The 24,400-nt window shown below is 34.3% G+C and overlaps 2 protein-coding genes and 1 non-coding gene across 19 annotated transcripts in view; 2 read left to right on the plus strand and 1 right to left on the minus strand.

The window, feature by feature from the left end:
- LOC128676864 (AMP deaminase 2) overlaps window positions 1-24,400 on the minus strand; it is a 44,975-nt gene that overhangs the window by 13,805 nt on the left and 6,770 nt on the right. For 4 of the 17 annotated variants that reach the window (XR_010370121.1, XR_010370120.1, XM_064436498.1 and 1 more), the window contains exons 2-3: window positions 20,286-20,491; window positions 8,141-8,282 (exon numbers count right to left, since the gene is read on the minus strand). Coding sequence is in view for 12 of the 17 variants with exons in the window: in XM_064436498.1 (XP_064292568.1) it covers window positions 8,141-8,282; window positions 20,286-20,358 (215 nt within the window). In the remaining 5 variants the exon portion in view is untranslated. Of the gene's footprint in view, window positions 1-5,733; window positions 6,123-8,140; window positions 8,283-11,455; window positions 11,890-18,779; window positions 18,833-20,285; window positions 20,641-24,400 lie in introns of those variants that run through there. The other 13 variants (XM_064436497.1, XM_053757271.2, XM_053757274.2 and 10 more) reach the window with 8 other exon arrangements.
- LOC135309889 (uncharacterized) lies at window positions 13,860-17,602 on the plus strand. The gene is made up of 2 exons (XM_064436518.1): window positions 13,860-14,121; window positions 15,251-17,602. Exon 2 carries the CDS (start codon window positions 15,341-15,343, stop codon window positions 17,600-17,602), a length of 2,262 nt encoding a protein of 753 aa, XP_064292588.1. The 5' UTR covers window positions 13,860-14,121; window positions 15,251-15,340.
- On the plus strand, window positions 19,677-19,764 carry TRNAY-GUA (transfer RNA tyrosine (anticodon GUA)). Its single transcript is given in 2 exon segments — window positions 19,677-19,713; window positions 19,729-19,764. It is a non-coding gene; the product is annotated as a tRNA-Tyr (tRNA).

A 24,400-nucleotide genomic window follows, 5' to 3' on the forward strand; every position in this document is an offset into this window, starting at 1 on the left:
TTCTTTTTAACCTACAAAAAGGTGTCTTCGCCAGACAGTTAAAAAAAAAACAAGTAAATTATCAATATTGTTTTAAAATTATATTTTGACATACACTGTACTATACATATAATGATCGCACATATTTAAATAACATATTAATTAAATAATTTCACCGTAAAAAGTAAGTTACAGAGTTGTGAATCCGCGTGACAGAGATGTATTCATACAAAATCATTATGTCTCCCGCTACATGAGCGTGCGTGTTATCTATAATATTACGAAAAAAATATATTATGACACAAAATGTAAAAATATCCTATATCTCTTTAATATATTACCTATCGTGTAACAGTAATAGTTATTTTTTAATACTATCAATAAAATTATTAAAAAATTTCAAATACTCGTCTCCCTCTACCTAATGTTTTGCGTGGTAAATTCTGTCACGTGGGTTGTCAAACGAAATACGCGCTGTTGCCGCTCGTCCTTGTGGCATGCGAACCAAGGATATTACCCCTTCCCCCCCTCCGTATGTGTTCCCCTCTGCAAACAGAAGGCAGCGCCTCAGTCGCCCAAACGCAGTGTCAGGACGCGCGTGTGTTTATTCGGCTACCGCTTCGTTACGTAAGTAATTGATTCAAATTCTAATGATCATTGTTACTTTTTGTTGTTTACTCTTACGTAATAAAAAATATTTTATGCCCGACATGTAAATTATCAAATTCTATGTTAACTTTTAAATATTATCAACTTTTTAACAAAAATTTACCCTTCCGTCACACGACAATTCTGTCACATATTTATTGTGACCGAGTGGTAAGTACGTGACGGTGGGGTAATATAAATTTTGTTTTTGTTATATTTATGCTTAATTCAAGAAATACTAAAAAAGATTCATTCGTTTTGGTAGTTATTAGAATAATTATTCCCACGGAATCTTCTGTTATCATTTAGATACTAATTACTTATTTTCTATTACCAGATAACATCATGGTGAAACAAAAGCCATTAACAGCAGCAGAAAGACAACGGATTTGTCGCGCGAAACGAAATAATGACCCTGAGAAAGTAGCTGAAGTAAAGCGCAAAGATTTAGAAAGATACCATGCTCGAAAAAAGTTAGTGGCTGATATGAGCGAGCGAGAACATCGAATTCAAAAGCGAAGATGGCAAGAAGCTAATAGAAAAAGAAGGGAGAAGAAAAAGATACTTGAAGAGGTACTTTTGAACACACCGGCTCCATCACCAATACCAGAAAGTCCAAGAGTAACTCCATGTGCAACACCGACTCTTTCTGAAGTATCAATGCGCAGTTCCAGTGGAAAAAAAAAATGAAAAGAGATAGAACAAAGTTATACAGAGATAATGTTAAGTTTCAAGAAAAAATAAAACAGTTAGAGAAAAAAATTGGAAGGAAACTATTACTTACAAAAAAAAGAAAGCACAGAAAAGATTTTTATTGGACTCCATGAAAAACCTGTATAAAACGTTCTTGAAAGAAAATAGTGGCCTCAAATGCCACTACAGCTACTTCACTAAACATAGGCCATTTTATGTGAAGCCACCTACTGTAGATGGAAGAGATACATAGGTTTTTCGAAGAATACGGATTTCGTAAAATATCCTGGAACTTTTTTGAATCAGGGTATGGGAAAGGAGCTGCTGATGGTATTGGAGGGACAATCAAACGGCAAGCTGATGCCATAGTTGCTAGAGGAAACGATATTGCAGATGTGTTCCAATTCTTTTCCGCGCTCAAAGATGCCAACAAAATTATACTGTTCATGGTGACAGGCGAAGACATCGAAAAGGTAGCAGCAACGATTCCTAGTAACATTGTGCCCCTAAAAGGAACAATGCAGGTCCACCAAATGTTCACAGAAAATCGTGGAATCTTAAATCATAGGGTATTAAGCTGCTTTTGTGATCAATTCTGTTCTTGCCATGCTCCTAAAACTTATCGACCTCTGCCTGAAATCCAAGAACAACAAAATACTGTGGACGAGTTTTTATCTAATGAAAAAGAAGATGCTGTAATTCACGATAAGGAAGGTTTGATGCTCGCAGATATTACAAATATAATTAGGATGTCCCGTAAAAGTATTTTCGATACTGTATATGGCCCAGATGAATCATCCGATGAAGATCAACCTTTAGCCACGCTTAAAACGAAAAACGATCTAACTGATCAAACTGCCGTCTGTGGTACTTCTTATCAAACGCTCCAGCCTGAAGATATTCATCCAATGAATATAAAAGACGGAGTTTATGTATTGGTTAAAGTACGTAGCTCGCGGAACATTCAGTACACTTACGCTGGAGTAGCAAAGTGTTGTCGATGAAGAAGGCGAAGTCATGGTAATGTTCCTAAAATCAGTTGATGACAGTGGAAGGCTGTTTAAATTAGTGGAGAATGACATATCGGATGTTCCTTTTGATGATTTGATTAGTCTTACCGGCTCCAAATGTCATTAAAAAGGGGAAGAGACAATTTTTCCAATTCGAAGAGCCACTGTCAGTATTCGAAAAATGACTGATTAATTATTAAGCTATTGTTATGATGAATGTTTTATTTTTTGCGAATTTAAATTTGTTGTCAAGTTAGACTGGATTTTTTATTTAGTTTAGAATGGATAGTCATTTAATTTACCAAATTACTAATTACTTTTGAGAGGCTCTCACGACTCTAAGAAGCTCTCATCTCAAATGTGATTTCATTAATTGTTTAAGTTTGATCTCACCTTATTATATTATATGATAATGTTAAAGACTGATTAAGATTTATAAAAATAAATGATTCTATAAAAATAAATGTATTTTATTGCAAACTATTGCAAAAGAGAGTTTGGTATCCCCTAGAATAACAACTCCGTCACATAAGTTACTACTCTGTCACAATGTTGTCTCCTGTTAGGAAAATTGTTTTGGTCGTATATATATTTAGTTATAACTAGTGCAACATTGGAGTTTTTTTATTTACAATATTTTATGAAATTGCCATCTGTGCAATGCGTATTTATTTGTAAATAATACTAAAATTTTATTTACAACAAAAACTTACTATATATCAGCAGTAAATGTGACAGAGTGGTATTTGAAAATCAATAAAATATATTTATAAATACAAATATATAATATTAATATGTTTTTTTAAAAGTTCATTTTGGTTAATTTATGTTTTACAAAAGTAAAAGTTATTTAACGAAGAGCAGTTAATAGAATAAAATAAAAGATTTCGTGACGGAAGTGTAACTTTTTGAGTCGATTCTTTCTTAAAAGTCATGAAAATCCTACAAAAATCTGTAATCTTCGCGGCCAATAACTTTTTCTGATAGAGTAGAAAGTCGTCTAATAAAATATATGTATATGAAGACGTGTATGCAATATATATTTTTTTTCAAAACTATGCAATTTTTTTTTCAAATTGTAGGTTAAAAAGAAGAACGACCCATTTGTTAACAACAGACAACGGTTAGTTGTTAAATGATAGTTTCAACTGAACTCGAATCGGACACCAAAACTGATTTCGTTCGTGGCAGTCCAGGAAACGATAAGTCTGGATCTGGCAATCCTAACTATAACTAGTTGCATATTATTGTAAAACTTAAGGAAGCAAATTATTCGGTATCACTGAAAAACAGCGTCATGGCACATTCTGAACTGATACCTGATACCTTTTATAACTTTGTTGTTGTACGGTCTGCCACAGATAAATCTGACACCCTAAGGGATGTGTACCATATAACGAGACTGTACTATACCATATAATTAATATTTTTTACACCTAAATATATTTCTAGAAAACTTTCATTTGGGTTTACAAAATTCTATACAAATTAGCCTATCACGTCCAACAACCGAAAGCAAACAGTACCTACAGCTCATCAATAGAACTACAACGTCACCAGTGGGTCAACCCTCGTGAGGTTTGCCAGCACTCTTAGAATACATAACACACTACATGTTGCCGGGGGTTTCGCTCCCGTGGGAATTTTAAGATAAAATATAGCCTATAGCAATCTTGTATAATGTACCATTCTAATGCTGAAAGAATTTTTGAAACCGATTCGATAGTTTCGGGGATTACTCTCCTCAAACATACAAACTCACAAAGTCACAAACGCTTACCTCTTTATAATAATAGTATAGATTACCTACCCGGCTATTGGATCCAAAAATACTATATTTCTAAGAGTCAATTCTTCCGAGTTCGAAAACGGATTTTTTTGCCATTGAATACCAAATAGAGTGGTCAAGATCGGTTGATAAACACCCAGGGTTGCCGACAGGAGACAGCGCCCTCAATTTAATTTCTTCCCTTTCTTCACAGACTTTAGTAGATAGTATTAATTAAAAAATATCTAGACTTCGTATATTAGATACATATTATTGTTACAATATTTCTAAAACAAATATTTTTAATTGAGCATTTTTTAGGAACCCTTACTACTGTACGTGTACCGATTAATTTTTCACGTTCATTCTTATTTGTAAAAAGAGGTAAAGCTTTACAATATTTGGCATTGAAAGAACGAGATAAGAAAATATACTTTAGCTAATAGGCAATGTTAATCTTTTAAAAAATAATAGGATACTATATTAATGTATACCCAGTTGGAAATACTAATCGTGACACGCAAATATGGCATAGGTTTGTCCGGGTCGTTAATTTTTCTACTGACCGGCCATTTACGTATTGATACGAACTTTGCTGACATTCATTTATATCAAACATTGCATGTGTGTGTGGTCTGGCTTCCGATTCCCTACTCTGTCGCTGAGTGGCGCGTGATTTCCGTTTTAGATGCGCTGACCCATGCGTCAACTCGAGAACGGCTGCCAGAGGGAACTGTGTTTACCATCATCTCGTAACGCGACCCACTTTACGACCTAAACTGATCTGCATCGCAAATTCGTACCACCGACATAATTTTTTGTATGAATGCTATTCATTTTAGGTTCCTAAATTGAACTGAGTTGCATTGGAATCGTTCTGTAAAAGTTGATTCTCATATGTTTTATTTGGTTAATAAATTATTTATATCTATTGTTTTATATTCACAGGCAACAACAGTAATACCAAAGAGGGTTTACTTCACGGCCGGTCGTAAAACAAAAAAGAATCTTTAAATTTTTTAAATTTTATTTTTTACGCATACCTTGGCTTCGGCCACGAGGCCGTCAATGTAACCCGGTAAGGACGAGAGAGATTAATACCTATTCGGAGTTCAATGTATGAGGTAATTAGTAGCCTAAATGTGGTGGACGGTGAATGTTCGACGATAAATCAAATATTTGAACAGTAATTAGGAATTCCACTGAATTAGGACATTAAAACAATATCTTTATTAGATGCGTCTGTTGAATTATATGGTCGCAATCTAAAATAAAAATAAAAAATGTCATCTTGACTTTTCGCTCCTTACGTATAGGCTGAATACTAATTACGTTCTTCACTTTCAACAAAATATAATAATCTTTTGCAATCTCGGCTGATGTTTTATTTCATCGATTACTTTTCTAACAGCTCTAAGTAGAATTACTCCAACCCAAAACTTCGTTCCCGTGGAAATATCGGGATATAATACCCTATGCGTTATCCCTGGTCATAGTACCAGTGTTCTAAATTTCATAACAATCCGTATAGTAAATTTCGCGTAAAAGAGTGTAACAAAAACACGTACATCCTCACAAATTTTCGCATTTATAATATTAGTAAGTAGGATTTGTAGGAAGGATTGTCATAGATACCTGGTCATTGTCCACTTCTTGCACTCAAGTTTACTGCCAAACATTTTTTTAAACTCTTAATTCTACTAAGTAATAGTAATATCTTCCCTTTTAACTCAACTCACTGACTCACACACACACATTTATATTCACATTCACCTAAAAAACTTTTCTCAAAAGTCTCAACAATCGACGCATTAATTTTCGGACGTGAATCACTAACACAATACAGAAAATTTTATCAAATCCTACATTTACGGAAAGAAATTCGTCACGTAAATTTGTCTTCTACTTGATAATCTGTTTTTCCAAGAACACACACTCGTAAACAACACAAAATTAGATATTTATAAAAACACTTGACTTCTTAGGTATTTCGACAATTATTATTATTTTTAATGTGAATTAACTAGCAAAAGAAAGATCTAAGCATGTAAACAGCGTTATTATACATATTTAGTAAAAAAAAAAAATTAATTGGGTATAAATCACTTAAAATCACGCTATGCGGCCTGGACAAAGAAAAATTGAAGATAACTTTTTGGTATAAAATCGCGTGTTGCACGCCTCACGGCGCGGCGCAGTGGCGTCGCGTCCGAGTAGGCAATGACATCAACCCCGGTGGCCAGTCAGTGTTACTGTCGCACCAAGGTTCATCCAATTACGATGCTAATAAACATCGACTGAGTTTACTAGTTTACGACTCGGGAAAGGCTCAAGGGCCAGTGTTGGACTATATGGTCGCAATCTAAAATAAAAATAAAAAATGTCATCTTGATTTCTGGCTCCTTCCGTATAGGCTGAATACTAATTACGTTCTGCACTCTCAACAAAATATAATAATCTTGTGCAATCTCGGCTGCAACCCATTAAAAGCAAAAGTTACCCCAAGATATACTTACGTTGACCATGGTTTAACCTACACAGTGTGTAGTGCGCACAACTTATGCCAATTGATTTTTATCGATTACTTATTTTATAGAAACGATTTTAGAGAATTGACGTTTAGAAATTACATTTTAGTTTTGACTGTTTTTCCTAAGGAAGCGGGATTGGACAAGTTTGCGGGACGAGACACGCAGCGGGAAACTGGAAATTGAACTAATGATGAGAAAAAATGCGAATTTAAATCTAAAACATACATATATTTACTAGTCTTACAGAGTCTTTAAAAAAAATACTGATACTATGAAGTTCACGCGGGCGAAGCCGCGGGCAAAAGCTAGTTTAACAATAAATTTATAAAGAACATCAAACAAAATAACTCTGAAAAACTCAGACAAACGATGTGCTCGCGCTGGGAATCAAACCCAGGACCTGATCCAGATAGCGGATGGGCGTGAATCAAAGAAGGCGTGAAACAAACAATAATAAGTATAAAAAATATAGTAAATCTCCAAGTCAAAGTAAAAAATATAATTTTGTATGTTATGGTTTGTGGTTATGGCCACATATATATACTATTATCATGAAGAGGTGAACGTTTATGAGTTTGCATGTTGGAGGCGGGTAATCTCCGAAACTGCCAAACCGATTTCAAAAATTTTTTCACCATTTGAAAGGTACATAATTATCCAAGAATCCTAGCTATATCTCATCTCAAATTTCCCACGGGAGCGAAAGCCCGGGCAACATGTAGTCTAGGTATATAATTCATCATTGACTGGACAAAATAATATCTCCTTACAGCGGCTGACACAGACAATCGCTATGGTGCGGTCAGCTAAATAGGACAAAACATTATCATCTACCATAATCAGCAAACTTAAAACAGAAAGGCAAGCATAGCAAATTACGAATGGGAGCGCCACCTACACTTAAAAATTAAACGTTATACCTACAATAGCTTGAGAATCAGTTCGCACAACTGCCACACTATACAGTTACAAAAGTAGGGCACGGAGGCATTGCAAAAAAACATTATCCCGTATTCAGAACACGTGGCGCGTGTTGCGGGTCACGTGACCAAGTGCAAGGTCGCGGGCGTGACGTCATCCGGGATTCAATTTGCAAGCGCAATGCGACGTAATTCGCCACTTTTAAATGTATTGTGATTGTGAATATGTTAATAAGGACTTGTATACGTTGAAGATACGATATAATCGACTTTGAAATCATACAAATACAGTTTAATTCTATTTGAAGATTTTAAGTAATGGTAATATGTTTTATCCTTGAATATTATAAAAATAAGGGGATCTATTGTTATAATATGTCGCGTATGTCTGTCTGTGTGAAACCCAAAAACTACCGGACGCATTTGAATACGGTTTTCAACAATAAGTCGATAGTGTGATTTATAATTTTACCCGAGTGAAATCGGGACGGGATGCTACTAACTATGTATATTTTTGTGTTTAACAATCTTATAACCAAGACGCGAGTTTAATTATTTATACTGAATATTACTCGGCAAAAGTTAACTTACTTGACATTGAGCTGCCTTTGGATAAGAAGCTTCTTCTCGATTTGCTCGATGGGGAACTGGGGCACCTCATAGGGCGCCGACAACTCGTTCGGGAGCTCCCGCGGCGCCTCCGCCCCTACTGCGCTGGTAGGGCTTTCGCTTCCTGAAACAACGGAACATGCCAGTAGTTTGTAGCTTTGAGGATTAACATATAGCGAAAAAATTACTGTGAAAGTTTTTGAATTTAAGTTGTAAAGTCAGATGATGATGAAATTCAGGTAACTTATGTACGCAAGGCTATTTTATCGTTCACATTCACAAGTCAAGTACAGATGATTACGTGATTACAATGTTATGAACATACACTGCTTGGTTTATATGTGAGCTTTGTGTTACCGCAAATAAAAACCAGCAATGTACGTCGAAACCGCCAAATCCGACGAACTATTGCTGATAGTGTATAGCCAGCATAAAAACAGAACAAAATATTATATTACTTAATGCTTCCTACAATTTATCATAAAGGCTATATTTTATCTCAAAATTCCCACGGGAGCGAAGCCCCGGGCAACATCTAGTATTAGCATAAGTTCAAAAACCCATTTTTCCCTTATGTAATACGTTATTAGGTTAATTTTCTACTTTCCATATTATTTGTTTCTTGTATTGTTTGCTCAAAATAATAAGAATTTGATATCGGAACAACGAGATAAAATATATAGACATCGTATAGCCTTATCTCTTTCTTACATTTGGCTGCTGTCACTGGGATTTACGATTCAGAGACAATTCTTTTTTTATGAATTTCATTCACTCTTTACGATTAAAATGAGACTATGGTACCAAATAACGCGATTCATTTTAGGTTCCTAAACTGAACTGCCCTGCATTTGAATCACTGTGTAATAAATAGTTGATGGTAGGCGCCCAGTTCTTCACAACGCAGAATATACAGTCGTAAAATAGTTATAATAATAGCATAGCATAGTTAAGAAATTAACTCTTTTGTTGTGGAGAAGAATAAAGTTTTATTTTACAAATATTTCTCCATAGGCTGCAGTAAGGGGCGGGCTCCAATATGTTTAATGGTCCATAAAACCCGTAATATGTCACATTTACGTTCGATATAGGAAACCTGGGGGCTTACCTGATGGTAAGCCCCCAGGTTTCCTATGAGATATATTGCAGATCAGTTTAGGTCCTGGATTATACAATCAAGATGATATAACGATCCATTATAGGTAGTGGCCAAAACAATACGCCAATTCGATTTCATTCACTCATTTTGCATACAATTCCGTACCATGATGTGCATTGAGAACGTAAACTGGATCACTTAGCTGTTAGCGATTCAAAAAAGTTATGGCAAATAGAAAAGTTCATGGTAGATGATTTCAGTTTAGGAACCTAAAATGAATCGCGTTATTTGGTACCACCAACAAATCTTAACAAAGTCGCATTTGAATCGTAAGGAGTGAATGAATACAATTAAAAAAATAAAAATTGTCTCTAAATCGTAAATCCCAGTGACAGCAGCCAAATGTAAGAAAGAGATAAGGCTATACGATGTCGATATATTGTTTTGGTGACTAACTATAATAGATCGTTATATCATCTCTTCAGTTAATGAAATAAACGAATTTTTTTTTATTTTTTTTTTTTTAAGTTTCATATACCTTAAGGCGGCTAGAATATGACAATAGTGTTAGCAACCACAGACTCGATAAGACGTTATAAATAGAACAACAGCCAAATAGTCAAGATAACGAGACGGAAATTACTGAATGGAAAACAAAGTCGTTATGTGTTTACATCTAAATTGGCCTGGATGTTTCTCCGAGCGCTTCGAGCCCTGCGTCTGCGCTGTCATTACCATTTTTCAAATTTTAACAAAGACAACAATTAGTTTCATTATCTGACTCTTAAAATCATTATAATTATGTGCATGAATGATTTATTTTGGAAAATGATTCCTTCATTAAGAAAATTGACAGATTGTAACGACGTTGAAACGCTCGGAGAAACACCCGCCTATGACAAGAGTTAAAGCGTAATACTTCTTGTAACTACGTGCATATAATGTATAAATAAATAAAATATATAATGAAAATTTTTTGTATTTTTCATAGACCATCCACTCAGGTTTCCAAGACGAAAAACATCTTGAGGTAACATACACACTGGTACAATGTTTCACTAGTGTGTGTGTGTATGCGACTACCGCCACTATGTGCGTAGGTAGTCGAAGTCATGTCAGATATCTTTAGGCGACTCGAAAAAGATAAAGTAGAAGTATTTACACTCCGTTTTTTTGTTACGCGTGTTTCTGTAACATGTTTTACATTTGTTGTTGGAATGAGCTGGCACGTACTCGTAAAATATATGTATGTACACGTGCTAATTATATACGTTCGGAAGTTTATACCTAATGCCCGCTCCACACTATCGTCGAACGCCGATGGGAATGCATGATCATTGTAATTTATATGTGATTTTATTTATATGTACACGTGCTAATTATATACGTTCGGAAGTTTATACCTAATGCCCGCTCCACACTATCGTCGAACGCCGATGGGAATGCATGATCATTGTAATTTATATGTGATTTTATTTACCTCAATGAAAAACCAGCAATGTATAACGAATCACATCGATACAGGATATAAATAAATATGATATATGAACAAATCAAACAAGTTAGCCCCAAAGTAAAACACGAGACTTGTGTTATGAGGTACTATTGTTTTGTTATAGAATAGTTAGTATCGTTAAACTAGACAAATGTCGATCTGAAAAAGATCATTTTCAATCTCAACCCGACCGAGGATCGAACCCCTACAATGTAGCAGTCTGACGTGACCATTAAGCTTCAGAGATCATCTATACTATTATTATAAAGAGGTAAGCGTTTGTGAGTTTGTATGTTATTTATCATTGTAAGAAAAAATAATGGTAAGCCGATCTGGCATGATAGGGACCAACACTGTTCAAATGAGTTTCTTTCGGCATTTCTTCTCAGCAGTGGTCGTTCCGAAATGCCAGTAGTTTGTAGCTTGTGAGAAATAACTATAAATATAAAGATTGACGAGAAAAAGTGCCTGTGAATGTCTAATTTCTAAATAAATGATTTCAATTTGATTTGAATTTGAATTTTACCATTAGAAAGGTACATCATCCAATTTTGCTATAGGCTATATTTTATATCTAAATTCCTAAGGGAGCGAAGCCCCGGGCAACATCTAGTAAAAAATCAAGGTGATAAAGATATAATTTTAAGATTGCCAACACATTAAGAGGCCGAAATAAAATTTCATAAAAAAATATATATATTACTTTGTGGAGTAGCGACCTCTTCCTGCGTCTCGGAAGTCCTCCTCACGTGCCAGATATCCTTGTCGAAACTATACATGATCACAGAACACTTGGTCCACTAAATTCACCACTTCACATCAACGACCGACAACGAGCGGAAAGGAAATAATTTATTTTTTTGTGTTTTTAATAGTTATCGAAAATGTGACTTGACTGGTCAGGTTTAATCATTTGAGGGTTATCACCACTTCACGTGTTAAGAGACACTGTGACGGAAGTAAAGAGTTTTTGGGTTTGTTAGTCGTAGGTACAGGTCTGATATAAATCATTAATCTAGGTAATTACGTAAAGTTATGTGTAACTTGGCATACAGATGTTGTATTTAACCAAAATTTGAGGCTATATTTTTTTAACTTAACCCGGGCACTGCGGCGTCACTGTCCAAACCCAAACTAAACCTTCTTATCCTAAACCTGAATTAAACTCATCGTAAAAATAAACCTTAAAATTTTGCATCGATAAAAGAAAAATCTATGACATTTTTTAAATTCGGCTGTGAGTTTACAACCGGTCCCGCCTGATGTCAACTTTTCTTGGGAATGCCACTGTTACCTGATGCCTATCGGCTGCCAAGACTAAGGTACGATATCCAGATAAGGATGGTGGAGTGATATTATACTAGTGCGGAACCGGAAATAAAATTATTTTTTCACTATTAAATTTTAATTGTAGGGTGAGCACGTTCGGCCGTTATTACGGATAATTTAAAAAATTAAAAGATTGATGTCGAAACAACACTGTGGTTTATATTTGCGTAAGTAAATTTTCAAAACTCTTTTCATTCTGTGATGTAATTTTGATTATAGCCTACTTTTTAGCGTATGATTTTGAAATTAACAAGAACAAGCGAAAACAAGAGAACATTGTTAATATTTCATTTGCTTCAAGTGAAAGTCATTTGAAACTGTTGGAGGTCAGTCAACTCGTTAGCAAGTAAAATATTTGGTTGCTTAGATAATGAATACGTTTGTTATGTAGGTATGTCAGTCAGCACTCAATACTCACCTACCTACACACTAGCATTAGTGTTTAGTACTGGAAGTATTATATAATCTATGGATTTTTGAAGGTATATATCTATACCTAAATTATAAATTTATAACAGTTATAATGAAGACTTAATTTGGTTTACATTTTTATCTAAGAGAAAGTGTGGTACATAGGTACAATCTTCGGAACTTAATAATTAATTCCAAAGAGTATATAATCACTACGCTTAATTCATTCTTTCAACATTAGAAAGACACATTATTCCTGAGTGACTTATCTTTAGACTTTTATCCCGAAATCCTCACGGAAACGAAGTTCTGGGACGCAGCTGGTCATCAATATTATCGAAGAAGAAAAGTAGTAAACACAGTAGTGTAAGATCGATAAAAGGGATGGATGTTTTAGATTCCAAAAAGACTACAAGTAGGTACTCATGGCAAAAAAGGCAAATATAGGTTTAACCGATATAAAACTAAAATAAAATTACTACACACATACGAACATTGATATTATTGAATATCTAGCTGAATAGGCACAAGAAGCGTGTATCCACAGTCACCATAACCACGACAAGTTATGGACTGATCAAATAAGCCATAACCAAGCTAAACACTGTCGGGGGCGGCAAATTTATGAGCGGTCAAGTCAATACAGTAATTACCTATTACATGGAAGTTACGACGAAATACACTAAATATCACATCACTATAATCAAAATTTTAAATTCGCAACTAGGTATTACCGTAGCATAAAATCCTTGACTCGCTTTGCAGTTGACTGTAGGTCGTTGGACGTTAATAGAATAAGGCGTAGCCGCAATCCAATTTCCGAACAATTTACGATGCAGCCTTCTCGGCAATTAACTAGAAATTACGGGAGCTATTGACACGATGGATGTTAGGAAGATTTACAGTTATATAAAAAGTACTTACGTAGATTGATACTGTAAGGGTATTGATAGGTCACTGTTTTAGAAAAAAGGAAATCAAACAAAAATATATTGATATACTTAGTTAAGGACATTTTTAGAAGATTTGTTTCAAAATTCTTAAAAACATTTAAAGTTGTAAAAATTTGGGGGATTACGAGGTTATTTTATTTCTTTTATTCCTTTAAAACACTGTGCTTAACACGAATAATATTCCAAACAGCTTTCAACAGTTCCCCACTGCTAATGTTCTTGTCTATATGTAGGTCAGCCATGCCTTTCAGTTTGTACTTAATATTGCCCTTTCTTTTTGCAATGCTTGCTCACAAAAAAATACATTGTTGAAATAACATATGTGTTTGCGAATTTTTCATTAAATTTAATTGTAATCTCATCATTACAGACAGCTTCACAAAAAGTGATGTAAGTTAACATTATTCGAAGTAGGGTGAATCGACCGGTTCACCGATCACCACCCGCTCTCGATCACTTTTACAAAAAACCTCTAAAATAACCGTATTACCGCGCGTGAAGTGTTAATTTTGCATATAAAGGGATGATACATCTATCCTTTTCATTTGTATCTGTTGTCTCTATAGCCAAATACGTTATTTTTCGATCAGTGAGCTGACGAAATTGATCCAGTGCGCTTGCGTGGTTGTTACCGCCAAATCTTAAGAAAAAAATAGTGGGACGTGAACATTGAATCGTGAGTAAAACATGTTTTTAATACAGTTTAAGCTTTGCTGTTATGTGTGTGGTGTTGAAATATAGTCATATTTCCTTCTTATGTAGAAATTTAACAAAAAAAGTGAATAATTTACTATAATATAAGGTGATCGCCATGAGACATTGAGAAACTAAGCTTCTTTTATTTTACGATCAGGTGATCGTAAGGGGGCGATTTTGGTCTTATCTTTATTGAGCTTTTGTAGTATCTTGCATGGTGTTGCCGGGAATATTAACATTTACTTTGTTCCATCGTAACATGTTTACTTTATAGATCAGATGGCGATCGGCTTAAAATGAAAAATAATCATAAAATTATATGCTTTTTACTAATGACAAACCAAGTGATCGAGAAACAGCCTGTTCACGATATTTTATTTTTTCTATAGGAAAATATCAGTTTTAAGTGATCGTATACTGGTCAGTTACCGTTTGGAAACAATTTTTGTTTAGTTTAGAATTATTTTTAGTGATCGACAATTGAATACTTTACGACCACTCGCAAGTACTAGCTGCACATGCGATCAAAAACAGACTGGATCGCGATCCTTACATAAACAAGGTGATCCGAAAATGGTCTGTTGTTGACTATTATTTGTTTCTTACAAAAAAAAACCTTTTTTGTGATCGTATTTCAACTGAATAGCGATCATCGTTATTTTTTAAAACAATTTTACGTTTAATTTGTAGGCGGTTATTGGAAATTCGTATTGAACGTTGCGAAATTCTGTATAAAGTTACAAGAATTTCGCACCCACTCACTTTAGTACAATTCCTGACTTTCTCGCATAGCAAATAACACTAACTTGGGTTTAATGCTTGGTGTGTATTGCATGATTTTTATGCTTATTGCAGATGGAACCAAAATCGAAATCTAAAAATATGAAGCCGAAAAGGAGAGAAAAATTGGTATGATGATTACATTAAAATCAATATTTTCAAAAATTCTATGAACATACCATTCTTTACATAAAAATTAATATCCCGTTTACAAGAGCATAAGGGCTCTAAAGACATCAATATATCATTGTCACAAGCAAAATATACTGAATTATATGTAAAATATTGGCAAAAGTGATGCTAATTTATATTCATTTTCTATTCTTTAGGTGGGTGTGTCGAAAAAAACAAACAGGCGTCTTTTTTCATACAGAGAGGAAGATCTTACAAATGCCATAGAATCTATAAAAAATAAGATAATGGGTTATAGAGAAGCCTGTCGATTTTATGGCGTGCCATTTGCCACAGTGCATGATCGTCTTAGCGGTAAAGTAGCAATCGACAAAAAACCAAAAGTTGGTCCAAATCCTGTCTTAGGAGTGGAAGGAGAGGCAAAACTCACTAAATGGATTCTGGATATGGCAAAATGTGGGTTTCCTATAAGTAAACAAGGGCTGCTAGAGAGTGTATCGAAAATTATAGCAAAAACTGGTATCAAGACTCCATTTAAATATGGAATGCCAGGAGATACTTGGTATCAAAAATTTCTTAAGCGGCATCCAGAAATAAGCATTCGTGAACCCGAAGGTATTAATAATGCAAGAGCTGCCATAACTGAGAACCGCATCAGACATTGGTTCAAAGATCTGCGAAATTACATTATGTCTATTGATGCGATGGATATATTTGAAGATCCAGATAGAATCTTCAATGGTGATGAAACAGGGTTTTCCCTATGCCCAAAAAGTGGCAAAGTTTTAGGACCAAAAGGTTACAAAAACTTATTCATAATTAAAAAAAATAATGAAAAAGAAAATATAACGGTCTTATTGGTATTTTCAGCAAGTGGAAAATTGTGCCCACCGTTAGTAATTTTTCCATATGTAAGACCCCCAAAAGCATTGGTCAACAATATGCCCGAGTCATGGGTTCTTGGTCGTTCTGAGAGTGGCTGGATGAAAAGTGATGTATTCTTTGAATACGTCACCAATGATTATAATGATTGGCTGATAAAAAATAACGTTAAGAAGCCCATTCTCTTATTTATTGATGGACATAAATCGCACATGACTTATGCTTTGAGTGAATTTTGTGAAGCAAATGATATAATTCTATACGCATTGCCACCAAATAGTACTCATATGCTCCAACCGGCTGATGTTAGTGTATTCAGACCACTAAAACAGAATTGGAAAAATATAGTTAAAAAATCAGACCAAGCTGTAACAAAATTCAATTTTTGCTCCATTTTAAATAATACCCTGTCACAAACTGAGCTAAAAGACGCTATCAGAAATGGGTTCAGAAAGTGTGGCCTATACCCGGTAAATGAAGATAATGTTGATTACACAAAATGTGTAAAGGATACACAACTAAGAGTAGAGAAAGAGAGAAGAGAGAAAAATTCAAGATCGAATAAGAAAACTACAGCGACTGCAAAAGAGTTTGATGCAGCAATGAAAGTAATATCAATAATTAAAAATGAACTGTCGGAACGTAATATAGATTCAGAAGTCGTTTTAAAAGAGATAGAAATTTCTAAAGCAACATATCTCCAAAATAGGCGTTCTAAATCAAAGACGCCTCGAAATTCTGCGGCCTCAGATCTTAGTACATCCATTCTGCCTATTGAGATGTTAGCAATGTTTGACGAACCTGAAACAAATATGGTAAAAGATGATGAAGATCCTCAAGCTGCAGCACCAAATCAACTTACAACTAATATGACAACAGACATCACTCCAGAAAACTTAAGCTTTGAAGAAACTGAAACCAAAGAAGAGCAAGGTGTTTCACAACTTTTCAAAAGTACTGATCTCGACCATTCGAATTTGCTTGCTTCTAATGAAAATATAACTTTACCTGACCCAGGTTCATATATTTCATTAAATAACATATCAGTAATCCCTCTTGATGAGATAGAGATATCTCATCAAGCGCAATCCACACAATTATTGATAACTGAAAATGAAAACCAATGCTATACATTGAACGTAACAGCAGATATTCATAATGATAACAATGAAAATAACAATGAGACACCAATGCCGATAATTGATAAACTGTTATCCTTCGATGAAGTCTTTGAGCACCACCTACATTTCCCAGAGCCAAAGGCATCCCCAAAAACAGTAATCCGTCAAGTTAAGTTGCCAAGCGCAATTTCATCACAAGCCTGGCGAGACTACTACAAAAAAAAAGATGAAGAAAAAGAAAATATTCAATTACAGAAAAAGCTTAAACAACAATTGAAGGAGGAAGAAAAGAAAAAGAAAGCAGATGAAAAGGAGAAGAAGAAGAAAAAGAAGGTTTTATCAAAAAAGAATATTAATAAAAAAGATACTTTGTTATGCAGTGAATGTGCTGAAGATTTAATTAGTGACGTTGAAGATGATTTGGAAAAAAATATAGGCTGCGATGTATGCATTCGCTGGTTCCACTTAAAATGCACAGAAATGCGCGAAAAATCTTATTTTGAAGCAGCTCTAACGACCTATAAATGTTCATTTTGTCAAAATTAATAACTTTTTTTTCAATAAATAATACAATACGATTTCGACTTTCATTTCATTGCCCTAGAGTTCCTTTTTGAGTGGTTTTTAATGATCGTAAACAGGCGCAAACTGTTGAACGTAAACTGACGAAAAGCGATCGTGAACTAAAAAAAACACACTTTTCGATTATTTGTAAATTTAAAAATAATAGATAAATAGAATTATTTATGAAGATGGGTTTATTAAATAATTTGTAAGTTTTTTTATGCATAAAACACAATATCTAGTTTGTAATGCATCATTTTTTCAAGTTATGACGTTTTAAAATCGAAACATCGACTAACTGATCGTAAACCGGTGGATTCACCCTAGCGCAGGAGGTCAAAGAGGGTCAGCGAACCGATAAGGAAACCATTTAGTTTATTTTGTACTATTAGTTTCACATAGTTATATTATTATTAATATGTAATGATCATGTTATCGTTTTTACATTGCATATTTGCTAGAATAACATTTTATTAAAATCTACAATAAAACATTTTGGAATTAAGTATCACATTAAGCAATAATTACTAATTTGGTATGATCTAACGAGAATCCGAGCTAACATACAATTTTCCAAAAATGTGATCTACTTAAATGGCCAAAAGTGTGCCAATACTGCCTATGCGCAGGGGCAGACCCCGATGGCGAAGAAATGGCCAAAGACCACAAAAAGTACCTCAACAAGCAAGCTAGATAAGTACAAGCTGATACCTACCGAATTCCCTTAAGTATTCATGGATACAACAAATTATCTTGTAGGTACTAAATTGACCAATTGAACGTGTTAGTAATTAATTCGAATCGTGTTCAGAACACCGCATACCGGACGCAAGCGCGACGGAATTGAAATTGAGAAATCATAACACGCTCCAGCGTAAGTGCAACCATTCGCATTCAACCTCGATTCATACGCGATCGACTGTGAAATCAAGTCACATAATAGACTGAATAACAGCTGTTTGATTACACCACAGATTATACTCACAAATGAACACTACAAAATCTTAGATTCCTATTTATAATTCATCTAAAAACCGAACAGCCCAGTTTCATTATACTTACAACTTTACACTAAAATATTAATTCAATTTATAATTAAAAAATGCTTAAGTCACAGTGTCAAATAAAAAGTAAAAAATCGAAAAACTGCGCGTAATACCAAAAAGGCTGGTGCAACGTAACTGACTTACAACCAGCTATGGCGCCGGAAGAAGACTGACCCACTGACTGAAGTGGTACCCGCGGATCGCTCCCCACACCGCAGCACCCGGTGTAAACAAAACATATCGTGCTTTGGTTACCATACGTTGCGTAATGTACTTAATTGTTCGTGTAGACAATGTCAAGATTTTCTCTGAAATCGAAATTGATTTTCAAAAAATATTTTAATATTTTACATGTAAATACATGTACATGCCAAAGAGAATAAGTCTCAATTTAATTATTCATCGTAAGCAATAAATTTAAAAGATATTCTTCGTTCAAAACAGTTATCATATAATCAGTAAATATTATAAAATAAAACATATTATAAAAATGCTCTATGTTTATTCTCAAAACCAACTGAACGGATTTTCATACGGTTCCCAATAAATATAGTAAATTCGTGAGGAAGGTTTAGGATTGTAATTGGTTGAAATACAAATTTTTTCATCATGTCGGAAAAAAATCCAATATGACATAACGCGAATAATAAGCTATATTATCCGGGCGAAGAAAGGCTGGGTCGCTAGTTTTATATAATTCAGTAATAGGTGAAAACTAATTAAAAACATCATTAACTTTAAATGTTCTTTTCACCTATTGGTTATGATCAGTGTTTATGTCTCTATTGCTCAGCTGACTTAGTTCATATCAATCATAAATAAACTTCATTCAACATAATAAAATCGAAGTTTCTTTTTTCAAATGAAGACAGATTTTTTTTTTCAAATGAATACAAAAAGATCCTGATCGGAAATCAAATGGGTATCCCGAAATCTTTAAACACTGTCACCCTAATAACTCACTTAAGTGATCACGCAGTGCAGTTGATAATTTCGCTACGCATCTTGTACCTTCGATAGCTCAGTTGGTAGAGCGGTGGACTGTAGAGGGAAAGTATTGATATCCATAGGTCGCTGGTTCAAATCCGGCTCGAAGGAAGTTTTTGGGAATTTGCTCGAAAATAGAGAAATGTTTTTTTTTTTGTTTAATATTTCAGTCGTAGTTCGTACATGTTTTGCAATCCATACTAAATGTTATGCAAAAGTTTGTGAGGCAAAAGCACCCGCCTGATAAAGAAAATGAAAGTAAGTATATACTTAAAAGTTAGTCACATTTTACTCACAATAAAACGATAACATACAATACTGACAATAATTATTCACACACATATCAATAGGGTAGAGGTTTAAATATGCTATTAAAACTTTAATGACAAAAAGAAACTTATTTGTCGTCAGTGAAATCTCGTTGCATTCAACGCGTGACAAAAAGATGTCCGTCCTGTTGACCGTTGAGGAGACGCCTCGTCGGGAGACGATCCTAGGTGCTGGGTTATCATGGAAACTGTTATGTGGAAAACAAGCGGAAAGACGACGGAATTATACATGCGAAATTTGATTACAACTACATAGAATAAATAAAAGCTCGTGGGGTAAAGAAATATAGACAAAAATCTTACCGCCATCATCGAAGAATGAGTCCGTAACGATCCTTGGAGACCTGGATCCATCCTGCACTCCTCTTGATGACATTTTTACTGATTTCCCACTATATAACTTTCACTATATTATGCACACTTGAAAAATTTCGAAATCAAGCAAAATCCTAATAAAAATGAACGAGTTTCATTCTGATGCGAAGTAGGAAAAATACGAAAAACCATTGCTGCGTTTAAAAGAAAACATGTTAAGGGCATGTGCTCTTGGTAATATTTGCAGTTGTCATTCTCGAAACTCATAAAATATCTTATAAAAATCAGGCGTAGCTAACACGCAACCGAAACTACGGACTGTAGGGAAGCCATAGGGGAACACCTACGAACGCTTTATTTTTAAATATTTACAATAGTAAACATTTAAAAATCAATTTTTTTTAGATATATAGATAAAACATTTATTTGTAAAACAACAACACAATACACAACCAGACTAAAAACACAAAATAAAACACAGTATTCACAAAGCACAATTGAAAAGCAAGTGTACTGTGTTGCAGCAATACAAAAAGGCCGATCTCAGTACACATATCACCCAGAGGGGCGATACACTGATTTTCAGATGAGACCTGAATAAATATAATAAATAAATAAATATATTAGGACAAATCACACAGATTTAGCTAGCCCCAAAGTAAGTTCGAGACTTGTGTTATGGGATATTAACTCAACGTTACTATATTTTATAACAAATACATATATAGATAAACATCCAAGACCCGGGCCAATCAGAAAAAGATCATTTTCCATCGTGACCCGACCGGGGATCGAACCCGGGACCTCTCGGTTCAGTGGCAAGAACCTTGCCACTGCGCCACCGAGGTCGTCAATCAATCATCATTGTGCGAACGGTGTGTGGTGTGTGTGTATATTAACAGTGAGGAAGGAGATACATAACTACCAATTGATATATTACTTATACAATAAACATTGACTGTAGCTACATACACGTACCCAACGTAATAAATAAATAAAAATAAAATACAATATGGCAAATTAGTAAAGGATTTTATTATTTAATAAATAACAAAATCAGAATACGGCCAGAAATAAAAAAAAAAGCAGAATATACTTGTAAATAGAAAACAGAGTAAGTCTCCCTCTTAAATAATGATCGACTGGTTTCACGAATGTTGTTATTGCAGTTTATCTTGCTCGAATGGCGTTTATTTTTACATATTTTCCGCGGTTTCCACAAACAATATGCCAAAATAGCCAAAAATCGTTCTGACTGGCCAGTCTTTCAATTAAATTATTATTTTATTAATTTATGGTACACACACATTTTTATCTTTTATTTGTATATTGTAAGTACTTACTTCTTGACGAATTTCAAATTCAAATTCAAATCAGAAATTAGATCTTCACAGACTCGTCAATTTTTATATTTTCATGATTTAAGTGAACAGGATACTTACTTCAAGATTTCAGTACCTATATAGTTTTCTATAACACAATGGGGTCAAAGTCGACTAAACTGATTTTAGTGGCCACAGTTTTCCATTTAGTCAACTGTATAGTGTGCGGCTAATAGCGAAATCGCGACATAACCTAAATGGTAGCATTATTATATGAAATGAAATCAAATTAAAACAAATTAGAAGGAAAACTGAAACAATAAACCACATCGACAATTTTCGTGGAACCGGGCGAGCTTCGACCTAGGGGGTGGGGTGGATATTCAAAAATCAATAAAGCTTTTAATTTGAGCAGATTGATGCGCGAATGTATATTTTTTTTAAATTCATCAAAACATATTTAAAAAATGACTGCAGCGCAATTCAACTATCGAATCTTTATATAAGCGTCACAAAAATTGTAAACAGCGCAGTTTGGTACAATTTACAGCAGATTAAGTTATCCAAATTCACTGCAAATTTGTCGCAATGTGTCGTGGCATCTTGAAATATACAAATTTGACTGACGGAATTAGAACAGAGATTATTTTTACTACTACGCAATTAAATTCTTTAAGAAATTGCGATGAATTTGAGCAGATTGTGATGCGCGAATGTATATTTTTTTTAAATTCATCAAAACATATTAAAAAAATGACTGCAGCGCAATTCAACTATCGAATCTTTATATTTCTTCGCCAGACGAGTTCAAATATAAACTGACTTTTAAGTGGCAGAATGGTTAAAACGGAATATTATAGATTCGTCATATCTGTCTGTCCATCCGTGTGTCACAGCCACTTCATTTAAAATTATTTAGACTATACAAATAATTATTTATTTTATATATACACAGTTGAAATTTGATATGGACTTGTGCATGGCAATGGTATAACATTGAAGTTCCTAAAACTCAAAGTTAAGTCTTTGAAAAATAGAGATTAGCACATTTACGAATATAACAAACAACTTTGTCATTTATACAAAGACTGATGAAATTAAAATTATATTTTATGATGGCGAAAATTTTTCTGATACCACTCTCTATGTAACCCTAATCTATGCTTGATAAGGAACCCCATGGCCGAGTCAGATACACACTTGGCCACTTTTTATTAGCTAAAGATAGCCATCCGACAAACAGGATAAAAGTTTTAATGGTCCTCTATTTTGGGAGATGATAACAAATTGATGAGGATTCTCAGAATATCTATATTTAGATAGATCGTAACGTTAGACTAAGGTAAATGCGACAGGTGGCTGAGAAATAACCATGTTAAAAGTTGAAGTCATGTTAAGAACTAGTAGTTTGTAGCTTTGAGAGAAATAAGTACCATTTCTTGACGTAAAAAGTAGCCTATGCCTGTACGTCCGTTTTTAAATAAAATGCGGACATACCACTAAGTACATCAGGGAACATCATCTATTACAATATTCCGTAAACGCATCAAAGAGTTTACTTTATTGCGGCAAATTGAGGGCAATACATTGAATTATTTTTAGTTTCACATTTATACTTATATATATATATATATATATATATATATATATATATATATATATATATATATATATATATATATATATATATATTATTATATATATATATATATATATATATATATATATATATATATATATATATATATATATATATTAGCTTCCATTATAATTAATTTAGTAAGTAAGTAATTTATCTTTATTCCTTTTTTTTTACTTTTTTCCTAAGTTAGTATATGTTTAATCCTATTGTTTGCTGTTGTTTGTTTCCGTACATATTAACTTGTTTATTTTGCCACCTCACCTACTTTTGTACTTGGTTCCAGCTGAAACTCAGCGCCTTGGCTCGATACCATGGCACCATGCTGAGCTGGTCGCCATTTCGGCTTACATATTGTATTCGATCTATATTCGTTACTCTTTTGTATGTTTGGATTTTATGTGTTTGCCGAATAAATGATTTCTTTCTTTCTAATCAAGGAGTCAAAAAGTGTCATGCAAAAGTGTCATGTCTTCGAACATACCAACTCTCGGAATCAACATGTACCACGGGCAAAAAGAGCGACCGTTACACACAAAAATGATCCACGGCCGAGATTGGCTTTTCAATGCCGACTGACTACCTAGCCAGTGTAATAGATGACTAGAAGAAGAAGACACGAGCAATGAATCAATATCGCCAGCATGACGCCGGGTGGAGAAGCGCCATATCTATTTCAGTGGGGGCACCGCGCCAGCCGCCCACTTCTTTCCACTGCAAACAAAGTCAAAGACCCAGTCTTTGGCATCAAAAATGCTAACGCATGGCCGCTTTTGATCTCCGAGATATACGAAATGAATCAGCGTTTTGCTCAACTGGTTTTCATGGCGAATTCTTTCATAAAAATCATTATAAATGTATAGTCGATCGTGTGGTTTATGTCGTAGAATAGAAGCACTACAAATCCACTTGTGGACGACCTATATAAATGGCGATTAAGAAGCAAAAACCTTGTTAGCTGATAGGCAACACAGCAGCCTACCATCAACGACCAATTCTTCTCATGGATGACGGAAGACGAGGGGATTAGAGAAAGAGAGTGGTGAAAGAAAGAAATATGGTGGAAAGACACATCATCAGAATCGGTAAAAATCACTGTATCACAGATCACATTAAAAATAAATTAAAAGTTTCTAAATATT

Source organism: Plodia interpunctella, chromosome 17 (genome assembly GCF_027563975.2).
Source record: "Plodia interpunctella isolate USDA-ARS_2022_Savannah chromosome 17, ilPloInte3.2, whole genome shotgun sequence".
NCBI lineage: Eukaryota > Metazoa > Arthropoda > Insecta > Lepidoptera > Pyralidae > Plodia > Plodia interpunctella.